The 12,193-nt window shown below is 37.9% G+C and overlaps 1 protein-coding gene across 1 annotated transcript in view; it reads left to right on the top strand.

Annotated features, from left to right (window-relative positions):
* MRPS9 (mitochondrial ribosomal protein S9) overlaps positions 1 to 12,193 on the top strand; it is a 63,247-nt gene that overhangs the window by 43,474 nt on the left and 7,580 nt on the right. The window contains exons 6-7 of the mRNA XM_055328959.1: positions 8,877 to 8,962; positions 9,801 to 9,876. Of these exons, the coding sequence (XP_055184934.1) occupies positions 8,877 to 8,962; positions 9,801 to 9,876 (162 nt within the window). The remainder of the gene's footprint in view (positions 1 to 8,876; positions 8,963 to 9,800; positions 9,877 to 12,193) is intronic.

The raw sequence follows: 12,193 nt of genomic DNA, 5'->3' as shown, positions 1-12,193 counted from the left end.
AATATGAACTGTAAGCTAAGTGTACCAGACATTTTGCTCAGCTTCAGGATCACCTAGTATGTTTCATATTGAATGGAACTAAGACCTCTAGAGATAAGGCAGTATGTCAAAAGACTTTATTTGTTCATTTTCCTGAAGGTAAATAAGCATCATAGAATTTATATCAGGATGGTTTGGCCTTAAAATGCTGGTACTTACAGATTGAGATCATTGTAGGAGATAGATGCCCCACTCAGTAATAATGCACGTGTGTGTATTGGAGGTAAGGCACGAAGCAGGAAAGGGGCGAGGATATGCTGCTGTCATGGGCTGTGAGGCATTTACCATGGAGAGAGTCAGATTGTCCTCTGTACTTTTTGTTTACTCATACACAGTTTTAGCTTTTCAGAAACGAATGCAGCCTTTTGAGTCTAGAATCTGTGCCTCCGAAAGACCTAAGAAATGGTTTTATTACACTTTGACTTGCAACTGGGTTCAAGTGTCCTTGGGAACGGCTTTTATTTTGTTTCAGAGCTCTAAGTGTTTGATAGTGTGCAAATTTGGGGGTTCCCTCGGGTACTGTGAACAAAATGGCTAGATTGCTAATACCCAGTTTTTTACAACAGACCCCATTTTCCTTTAAGAACACGATGTCGGATTTTGTTTCTTCATTACATGATTTTTAAAAGCTGCAAAAACATTCAGCAGGCTTCCCCCCCCCCCCCCCCCACGTCCTCAGTCAGCTTTCAGGTTGCCTGAATCCCAGGCACACATTCACTCGGCACTTTTAGAACTCTCTGGTGTTTATTTGTGCTCCACACACCCAAAGGACAAAATCCTCACTTGTCAGGTACATTTATTTCTTGGGGAAAAAAAAAAAAAAGAAAACCTTCTTTTCGCTTTTTGTTGACCTTGGGCAAATGAGCTTCTTGCCCTGGCAGAAATGAAATGAATGATAAATGTAGAGTGTGTCTTTGCTGACTAATGGAGCCGGGCTGGCTCTCCGCCGAGCTTCTCCGCAGCCCGAGGCTGCCCGAGGACCCCTGCTGTTCATTTAAATAGGTATGTCAAATCTGCCTCCCAATGCCGCCGGTTTGATCTGTGGTAATATTTGTGAAGGTTCCATATGGACTTGAGCCCCCTGCAGTGCTAAGAAATAATGTACAACGCTTCATGGTGCAGACGCAAATTTTCTCTGAAAAGGGATGCAGTGCTGCGTTTTAGCTGTCGGAGGGGATGATGGAGCTGACGCGCTAGGCCTGTCAACTTGTTACACGGATGGGTTGCACGCAGCGAAGCTGTGGAAAATCTGTGCCTTTTAACTTTTCTACTTAATCACGGTTGTAGCATTGCCTTTAGACTGTATGCTACATTAATTCTCTTCCTGCCTTCTGCCTTTCATCCCGAGTTTCACGGAAAAAAGTAAAGCATGCAGGTCTTGTAGAGGAGCCTTATCAAACAGCTGTCATCTGACAAGCCATTTGCATTTGTTTGGGCTGAAACTGAGCAACCCAAGGGCAAGATATTTTGTTGCATTCCATCATAATGAAGAAATTACACATTGTAGAAGAGGCCTAACTTCTATTTGGGTTGGTTTATGTGTTTTAGAAAGGTACCGCTAGAGAAACCAGTTGGTTTCTCAGTGGATAAAATACGACTGTACGCTGACTGAAATGTCAAATTACATCTGATTAATAAAGATTTGGGGTTTTGTTTTGGTTTTCCTTTTTGAGTAATAGTTTCTGTTACATAGAGCAGAATTCTTTGGGCTTTTCGATTTTAGTCAAACTCAGTAATTTAGGGCGGTTTATTTTGTTGGGAGTTTTGACTCCCCAAGCAGTATGGGGCTTAGCATTGGTTGTATTGCTCATCAGAACAGTTTACACGTATGAATTATAGATCTTTTGGTTTACCTGGAGCATTTTAATTCAGATAATTAATAAAACATTGTGTTTCCAAAACTTCTTATGCCGATCACTTTAGTGTCCTGTCTGGCCAGTATTATTAATTAACAACTGCAGTCCTACCAGGCACATTTCCTAGGTCATGCAGGTGAACGTCCTCCTAGAGACTGTTACTTTGCAATAGCGTGTGACTAAATATCCACTGGTCACTTAACAGAGGCAATTTTGTAGGGAAGTCAGGCATTGGGTATAAAGAAAAAGAATAAAACTTGAAATTGCTTCGTGTGTTTGCTCACTCCTTTGTTCTGCCTTCTCTTGGGATGAAGGGCGGATACCCTTCTGTTCTGTGGGAGGGTGATCGCCCCCTCCTACTATCCCACTGCAGCAAGGAGTCAGCCCCCAAAGACTGTGGCAGGCCTCAAATGCTTAGAAATATATGTTTGTTGTTACCGTTTCTTACCATGTGAAGGGGTAAAAAGACCCTAAGCCAAACTAGGTTTTTATCATTGGCCACCTGTAATTGTGTGAAGCATGGCAGTCATGAGCCAAGCTTTTTGACAAACAACTCACAGATCTACAGCATGTGTGCAGTTTTGCCCAAGAGACCTTTCTGACATCAATTAACCTTCTTCTCTTCTGTAATAATGCCAATTCCTCTTTTTAGTATTTGGTCACTGTTTGTATAATTAGCTTATATATTACCTCACAGAAACTAATACAAGAGAGTCCTGATGTGGCTTGCAGTTAAGGATAACATACAGTGCTTTAGTGAACACTGGTTCCAGTTGGCCTATCATCAGCCCATCCGGTCTTTGTGGAGAAGCATTTCAGGGGAGATGAGGACAAGAAGAAAGAAGCAATTTATTGTTCCTGCCCAGAGGTGAAGCATGATAGAAAAGCCTAAAGTGGAAGAAACGTGCTGATCCATGTTGTCTCAGACTTTGTAAATGTGTTACTTTCCAAAGGTTGTTACCACCTTCCTTGGAACTCCCTTTTTCCCATGGATACAATGTATGTCTTCAGGTTTTTGGGAAAGTCAGAAAATCCACTTATTTTACACTGTAGTGAGTGAATATGGTATACATACATAATGTAAAAAGTATAGGATAGTGTAAACAAGGAATGTCTTAAACATTAAAAAGTAGTTTAAGGAGAAATAAGAGACTTAAGGAGTTTCTCGAAGGATCGGATCGTTGAGTACTGAAAGGGAGCTCCCAATTTTGATGGTACTGGCTCATCTGTCTTTTCTCATCCAAAATGGATGGCTGTCCATTTCCTTAAGAGCCATGTGACAAGTAGAACTTGTATACTTTTCAGGCATGATTTAGAGTTTCAGTTTAGGATTTCAGGAGCAGAAGGAGGAAGCAGAGGCAGAAGAAGAGAAGTTTCTTGAAACAACTGAGCCAAAGTGTAAAGGAATGGAAAGAATTTTTAAAGAGGATAATATGTGTATGTGCAGAAAAGAAAATGCTATGCCATGGCACAAGTGAGCTGTGAATAGCCTTGGTCTAGATGAGGGAGAAAACTGTGTGTGTGCAGTCAAGGGACAGGCCTGAGGGGTGGTCTGTCTGCCCTTAGGGCCTGCCAGCTTGATTGGGGGGGATACCCCTTGTCCACATCCGGAGCCTGTCCAAGCTGGCTATGCTGGTGATGAAGCAGGCTATACCCATGAGCAAGACATTTACAACCTGGCCAGTCATGGTTGAGTATGGGCAGGGCCTTTAATTGTAGGAAAAACGTTAATTCAGGTTTACTCGTTATATACATGTTTTTGAAAATTTTGAAATTCATTCACTAAAAGCGAATTGAAGATTAAAGTTCATTACAAGAGGTGATAGTTTGACTCTAAAGTGGGAACCCTTTGTAAACTATGATTCGTGAAGTCCAGTCATGTCCCCTGCAGCCTTTCCCAAAGTGTTTGCTAAGAAACACAGGTTATAAAATACTTTTCATGAAAAAGGTTCTGCCACAAAGTGAGCTGGCAGTGCCACACATTGTGTCCTATGAAAACATGTCCTAGGAGCTATGTGATAGCATGATAAAGTCCAGCAGTAAAGAAGCCTGTTGCAGTAACCTACTACATCCAGTCACAGAACCCTTTGTACCCAGGGCACCTTTTATTTTATTAATTTCTTTAAGACTGTATTTATTTATTCATGAGAGACACAGAGAAAGGCAGATTCATAAGCAGAAGGAGAAGCAGGAGCCTGATGCGGGACTCAGTTCCTGGACCTCTGGATCACGACCTGAGCCAAAGGCAGACACTCAACCACTGAGGTACCCAAGTGCCCCTCCAGGGCACCTTTTAATCTTCCATGAGACTAATGCTTGTAAAAGGCTGTACAGACATTGAAAAAATCAGTTTTCAGATACCATAGGCATTTGCTGAAATTTTACACAAACTCCCTCACCCCAATTTCTATGATATGGTTGTGCATCTCTTTATAGATGCAGTTTTTACTGCATCCGTGATTATCATATAAAAGCCTCATTTTTAGGACTCGTTTTACAGTAAACAATGGAATATTTTCAAAGTATTTCTGTAAATTGAAGGAATTACATGGCCACAGATGAAATCTGTACCCAAAGAAGTTTGAAATTAAATAAGTAGATCATTATATATTATTTAAACTATACTGCTGAAGTGAAAAGAAAAGTTAAAATTTGAAAGAAAACCCAAGTTAATTCTAATCCTGATAATTTACACGTAAACAGCATTCATTTGCCTTTTGAAAGAAGGCTGGCTTATTTAGAAATTCTCTGGTTTGTTTTAAATGACTTAAGTAACCTTCTGTGTTCATAAAGCATGAGAACACCAACCCCAGAAGCATCTTGACTATGTGAAGATTCCAGACTCCAGTAAGCAAAAGTCCTGGGGACTTAGTGCCGCAAAATCCTAATGTAGTTTGCATTGTCTTTGTAACATTGTAGTGAATATTGAAAACTTTCAGTTTAGTGCCTTTATCTTTAAAAATGAAATTTTAAATAGTAACCCTTCTCACAATGAGGTATTATGAAATAACTCCTTTAAAACTGCAAAATGCTGATTTTTAAAAAGGTACAGAGCGGTACTGACAAATCTTTGCATGCTCTTTTAAGACTATATATATAGCATATTGTTTTCACTAAGTGATAGCAAGGGTCTGTGATAGCAGTATGTCTCTTGAAACATTAGATAAATAACAATAACCATGATAAGTAAATCATACATTATGTTTATTTCATTTTATTTCATTGTATATGCCAATAGCCAAACAATTGAGAAGATTGCTACTTAGGAAATCTGATTTTCTGTGATTTTTTTTTTGACAAATACATATTTTAAGTCTGTTAGTTTTCTGTTATTTAACTAGTATCTAAGATGATAATTACTATTCGTTTATTATTGTATGTTTTGAGTATCAAAATATAGTTGACTTTTCCTGTACCACCCCCATAAGAAATGTTGTTTCCCCTTCCTAAAATTGGAATTTTTGCATGATTAATATAGCCAAAACAGATTTTAGAAAGATACCAAAAATCATATTGCTCATGCTCTTGGAAGGGTTTAGTTTAAGCATCCCTTTTCTGCAACCTGAGCATCTGGTATTTTCAAATTAGGCACCTTCTAAATTTGACTCATACATTATGGAAATCTGATGACATGAGGGGTGGATAGGCTTGCTTTGATTTTATGAAATATTAATCATAGCTGTGATTAATGATTCAGCATTTCACATCTGGGTTATTCCTGTCATATTTGAAAATTATACTATTAAATACAGTATATAAACTTAGTGTAGGTGGGGTCACACTAATTCTCTAGTGTCCTTTAAAAATTAAGTGGAAACTTAACAATATACCAGAAGCTACCAGTGATAATCTGTGATGTTGACAGTTCCTGGCATAATTTATACCCTCAGGGATTTTTTTGATGCAGGTTAGTACACATCCCTTCAAGGAGCTGAAGCTATAGAATCTACTTTCTAGAGAACTGTTGTCCTTAACTAACCAAGATAGAATCTCCAGAGTGGTTTTATTATATAAAAGAGAAAGAATAAGTAGAAACGGTACATCAGTAAAATTGTTTCAATTGTTAGACTCTTGAAAGCCATATCTCCCCCCTGCTGTCATTTCTTGACCATTACTATAGGTCAGGTACTGTGCTAAATACTTGACACGTTTTCCTATTTAAAGAAATGGTTAGGGTATCTTAATGAGAATTATGTAATTCGATGGATTACAACCACCAAAGAAAGCGTAAGCATCTGCTGTAAATGAATAGAATTGACCATGTTTAAAATTTGACATGTACTATTCATGGTTGGGTTTTTCATGGTACACATTTTTTCCTGATTATTTCACTTCCACTGTTTAAAAATGATTATGGAGCTAAATATAACCATGGAAGGTAATAGCATGATTTAAAAAAAAAATGTGTGAAGAAGTGTATGGACTTAAAAGTCTGTCCAGAGTCACTGGAAAATGATGATGACTTTAGTAGTCCACACATGGACTAAAATGGACTATGAGGCAGGTCTGTTATTACTATTATTTTCTACTTGGCCATAGTTATTCCAGAAAATAACAGCCTTACAAGCTGGGGAAGGCATCTTATTACTGCTGGTGGTGTTCTCTTAGATTCATATTTTTTTTAGCTGGATTTGAAAGATACGACATCTCTGATTTACGTACCCTCAGAAGTCCAGGGTCTGGAGCAGAACAGAGAGACTGGTGCTATTCCTTCACCAGAGCCCCAAGGTATAGCAATGTGGTTGAGGTCTGTGCTGACAGCTTGGTGCCAGGTGCAAGAGAGATGCCACTTGTGCTGTGTCAGTCTGCTTCGTACAAGTAGGGCAGGATTCGTCTTGTGGATTGTTATTTCTTCCTTTATTTTACCTGTTCAGAGCATTTGAGAATTGCTTTCTAGAAACAGACACAGAAATTGTTCTGATATGGTATTCAGTTGGAGTCACAATCCAGTGTCTTACTTAGCCTTTTAAAATGAGTTAAAAGTCAAATGAGGCTTGCCAATTCTTGGGAGATAAATTGTAAAATTTTAAGTTGAGTAGCAGATATACATACCACATGTGGATGGTTCACATTCATGTTTGTTTTCTTTGGGTAGACAGTTGGTAGTTTTCTACAGGCAATGGATGTACTTGGAATATCGTTATAGAGATTGTTACACTTAATATGGACACTAGAATAGAATTAACTGAATTTTTCCCTTTGCTATATTATGTTGAACTAGATTCTTGGTACTGCTGATGTTTATTTTTTTTTGTAATTTATTTATTTATTTATTCATTCATTCATTCATTCATTTAAGACGGGGGGGGAGAGAGGGGGGCGGGGGCAGAGACACAGGCAGAGGGAGAAGCAGGATCCGCACAGGGAGCCTGATGTGGGACTTGATCCCGGGACTCCAGGATCATGCCCTGAGCCAAAGGCAGGCGCTAAACCTCTGAGCCACCCAGGGATTGCCCTACTTCCGATGTTTAGATCCAAACTTTAGTGTATGTCACTTGGGGTCATCATTAAAACAGATCACTGCCCCCCCACCCCACCCCAAAGGTTCCTCATCTGAAAGTCTGGTTTGGGGCCTGAGAAATTACATTTCAAACCAGTTCTACACTTCTATGCTACTGCTGCTGCTGCCGCCGCCACTGCCTGGAAACTTCCCTTTACAGTTACTGAACTGGTAATGGTTTCACTTTGAGATACTTATGCATGCTGTTAATGTATACATACCGGTGCATACAGAGACTGGTGCAAAGGGACACTTCACCTTTTCTTAGAACAAACTATTGTCATAGACCCTGTGATATATATGGTAGTTTAATCAAAGCCCACAAGAAGTTGCCCCTCAGAAATTTGAAATTATTAAGAATGTTTGAGATATGGAGGGACATGGCTACAGTAACAAGTTGTGTCTTCATTATCTGACAGCAGCTAATGAGATGGGAAGGTGGCATGATCAGCAAGAAAAAATGTTATTTATATCATCTCTGGTTCATCCTTTGAAAATGTCTACTCATTAGGTACCAGTATGGTAGATTATGTTAAATTATAAGTTAATTCATACGTACTGGATGTGAGTCCTCAATTAAAATTTGCTCAGTCAAAAAACTGGGAGACAATTTGCATGATTCTACTTTTGTAATTTCATTTCCTGCAAAACGTATTTTATTGATACTCTTCATTGCCAGATTATTGCTTTTTACAAGTTCTAACAAAATGGCAGTTTTCCCCCCTGTTAATGTTACAATTTAACAAGTGGCATACATTTACAGACTTTGTTAGAAAGTAAATTAATGGGAAGAAATCAAATAATAAAAAATAAATATAATAGAAAACTTTTTAAGATATAGACTAATATGGTGTGAGGAACATAACTTTGCTGGTTAATTCCCTAAATTTAAAGTATATATTGCTATATGAATTACGACAGGAAAATTTTTGGTCCTGTTTATGGAACTTAAAGGAAAATAGTTCATAGCTTTCTTTTGTTTTTACCAACCTCACTGGAGTGTTTTTGTAGAGTTCATTATAGAGTAAATTTCTTACAGAGTTATTTAAAAATCAGTTAACCTGTACCATTAACATATACTAAATTCTCATTGAAATTACTCTATCATCCTTTTTTTTTTTAAGATTTTATTTATTTATTCATGAGAGACACAGAGAAAGAGAGGTCGAGACACAGGCAGAGGGAGAGAAGCAGGCTCCATGCACGGAGCCGGATGCAGGACTTGATCCCTGGACCCCGGGATCACACCCTGAGCCAAAGGCAGACACTCAACCGCTGAGCCACACAGGCATCTCTCTACCATCCTTTTGTTTGAGTGAGAAGTAGTACAATTTAAAACTATTTTCAGTATTATTTGGTGTGCAGCTAGATTCTGTAAGGAGGTCCCTTCTGAAATGTGGGATGCTCACAGGGAAAATAGGAAGTAGAAGTCATAATGTGCCATAGCTCTTATTTTAGCGTGTGTATTTTATTTGCCACAGGAAGCATATGGAAAGCTACTAGAAGTAGAAAAACGTCAGAATCAGTTGCAAGCCAAAGGTCTATTTTCAGAAAAAACTAAAACCAAGTAAGTTCTTCTCTCGCATTAAAATATGTGAAAAATTTGAACGAAAAACATGCCACTTATCATTCGTGTTTTTTGGGCATACTTAAAGCCTAGAAATGTGTTCCTTATTTCAGCATTGATGATTAAAGTTATGGGTCAAATAACAGTTGAGTTTTTTGTTTGGGACGAAGTAGATGTTACAGGTGTTATCTTTATGTTACTTCATTCCAGATTGATGTATTAAATGGCTTGTATTTGAAGATGATGTCCTCAGAATTTTTGTTTATATAGCTGCTTATTAACTGAAATGGCAGAAATAATTAAGCCATGTAATTGTTAAGATTTGGACTTCCAGTGGACACATAGTGATAGCTTAGATCTGTCAGCCTGGCCTGGTAATGCACTCAGCTTCTTACTCAGAAGACACAGGTCTTCAAGAATCTCTTGGTGAGGTCATACATAACAACTGCTAGCTCTTTATTTGGATTTTATTATTACTTTAGTCCACTGACAGAACAACTTTGTGTCCATAACATCTCCTTTGAAGTAAATAACAAAAAATAAGCGCAGTGTTCATTTTTAAGAAAGCTGGTAGCTTTGTGTATCAAATGAGTTCCACAATAATGTGTTTAAGTTCTCCAACAAAACGTTTGCTACACTGGGTGTCTTTTCTAAAGTAGAATGAGGGAATTAAATAAATAACACTTCTCAAAAATAGTTTATTTGGGTGAAATCTTAATGCTCTAGAATACAAAAATTTTTTTCCCAATCAAGAATCGCTACTATATGTGGGATCTTTTGTGCTAGAACTCTAATTGCATGGTTAATTTAAAAGAAAATATATGTGATATTTTAACAGAGACCTGATTGACAGCAGATGGCTGATTAAGGAGGAACTAGAAGAAATGTTAGTGGAAAAACTGTCAGATCAAGATGTGAGTAATTAATCTTTTAAATTTAAGGGGACCTTGTGCCACAGGAATGCAGACAATTGCTGTATTTAGGATCGTCACAGTAATGTTTCTTAGAGGCAGGTGTTCCTTTCTAAAACATATTTATAGTTGATCTCTGCCATAGGGCCGAATTGCGGTCAGGAGGGTGACATGCCTAGTCTCCAGATCCTCCTATGTAAGTGCCCTTGTGTCCTCTGCCAGTTGTTCTAGGGAAGTGTGGCAGATGTCATTTTTCATCTCCTTCAGTAAAGCAGATAGCTAATTTTATAAGCTAATAATGACGAGTATAAGGAGGTTAAGTAGAAAAAGAATGGAGCACATGGTCGTCTTTATGCAATTTGCTGCTCGCTGGCTTGCTCGTGTGTAGTATCTAGGAGGGCAGCATTTTTCGTCTTAGACTCAGCAGACCCACCCATGTCACAATCACTTGAAATGCAGCCAGAAAACTGCTTTGAAAATGTAGTTTCCTAAGATTCAGACCTGGTTGTCACCCAGGAATTCGTATTTTTAACAAGCTCCCAAGGTGAGTCTTATACTCTACAAAGTTTGTGCCCCCTGCTTTAGGTTTTAATTGGAGTGTTCTTTTGCTAAATGCTCTAATATATGCCAATATTATCAGAGGAAATTTGATGTTTTAAACATGTTGATGTTCTAAATTTAGATTATTTCTAGAAGATTTGAGTGTAAATTTCACAAATTGTTCCAAGAAGGGTTTTTTTCTTCCATGGCACTGGCTAACATTGTTAGTACCTTGCCACCCGTGTTGATTTTAAGTCATGTACTTAAATTGCTCTTTTTCTCATTTAACATATTGGATAAATTAATGATTTGGAAACGTTGCAATTTGCTTAACAAGGTGTCAGGCATTTGGTGAGCGGTAGATCTGGAGTTAATTTCTAATATCCTAACTGCCAAGTCTCTGTTGCTGCATTTGGATCTAACTGAAAAAATCTCTTTCCTTCTTCATTGAACCCATCATTTCATTGTTTCCTATGTTTTCTGGCTGCTTTGATTTTTATAATACAAGTTTGCCTTTTTGCTTTTTGTTGTTGTTTTCAAAATGGAAAAAAAAAAAAAAAAAAAACATAGCCCAAAGACTTTTTTACAAGTGTGCAGCTGGGAAGACCAAATATATACATTTTCTATACATACACACAACGATACGTATATGTCATATACATTGACAGTAGATGTGTAGATGATAGTTCTCTGTACTTTGGGGTACTGGATAGCAGAAGAAATCCTGAAGCTACTGACTGGTATCAAGATGAGGGAGGCGGAGACTTCTTAAACCTTACCTCTAGCCTATCAGAAAGGCCATGCCCTACTAGTAAGTACCCCTCCATACGTTCATAGTCAAGTGTGCGGTGGAATTGAGAGAACCACTGACAGCAGAGGGCACAGGCCTGTAAACAGAGGGCAAGAAAAGAGCTGTTATCAGTCCAGGTACTGCAGGTGGCGAAGTCTGTCACCCTTACTTAGAAAATGCCCTTCTCTTCTGTTGTAACAGCACAAAGAAGAGTAACCGAAGCAGGCTTTTTTAAACTTACTGTGGAGATGTTTCCACATTTCAAATTATTAATGGCAGATGTTCACGATAAAGTCAGAGGTGACAAAGAGGAGTATGATTTTCAGGGCTGACAAAAACACAAATAAGGTTATCAAAAATTGGGTTTCACACTCCACATTAACTAAGGATCTTGAGTATTAGTTGTCTCCTTCTGCATAAACACTTTAGAATGATTACTCTGACGTCTAATTTTAAGGGGTTAATACCAAGTTGTTTACTTTCTAATCACATGTTCGAGAACTATTAAAAAAAACTCACAGAGTAGCAGGGATAATTTATTTCAAGAGGTTGCCCTTTAAGTCAAGTATCTCTTGAATTTTTAAATAGCTTGATTGTTCGGTTTTAAAGGAAATCATAAACATTAAAGTAACACAGCTTGAACAGCTAAAGATATATTTGCCAAATGTATTATGAAATATAATTTAAGAGGTACATTTTCTCAAAATCAAACTCTTCCCATTTTACTATACATAACTTAACAGGAAATTATTTTTAAACCTCCTCTCGATCCAGTTAATAAAAGAGTAGAAATTACACTTGAAGATCATCTAAATATTTTTTAAAAACGAACTTAAATCTCAATTTCTTGTAATGACAATACAGAGAAGCTGATTTTTCTTTGCTTGGTAAGTCCCTTTTGTTTCTCAAAAGAAAAGATTGGGCACTGAGGGATACACAGGGGAAGTACAGCATCTGCATGCTGTTATAAAAGCAGCATGAAGGTGCAGG

The sequence above is a fragment of the Nyctereutes procyonoides genome, unplaced genomic scaffold, assembly GCF_905146905.1.
Source record: "Nyctereutes procyonoides isolate TBG_1078 unplaced genomic scaffold, NYPRO_anot_genome, whole genome shotgun sequence".
In the NCBI taxonomy this organism is placed as follows: Eukaryota; Metazoa; Chordata; class Mammalia; order Carnivora; family Canidae; genus Nyctereutes; species Nyctereutes procyonoides.
This window is presented reverse-complemented; position numbering and strand designations above follow the sequence as displayed.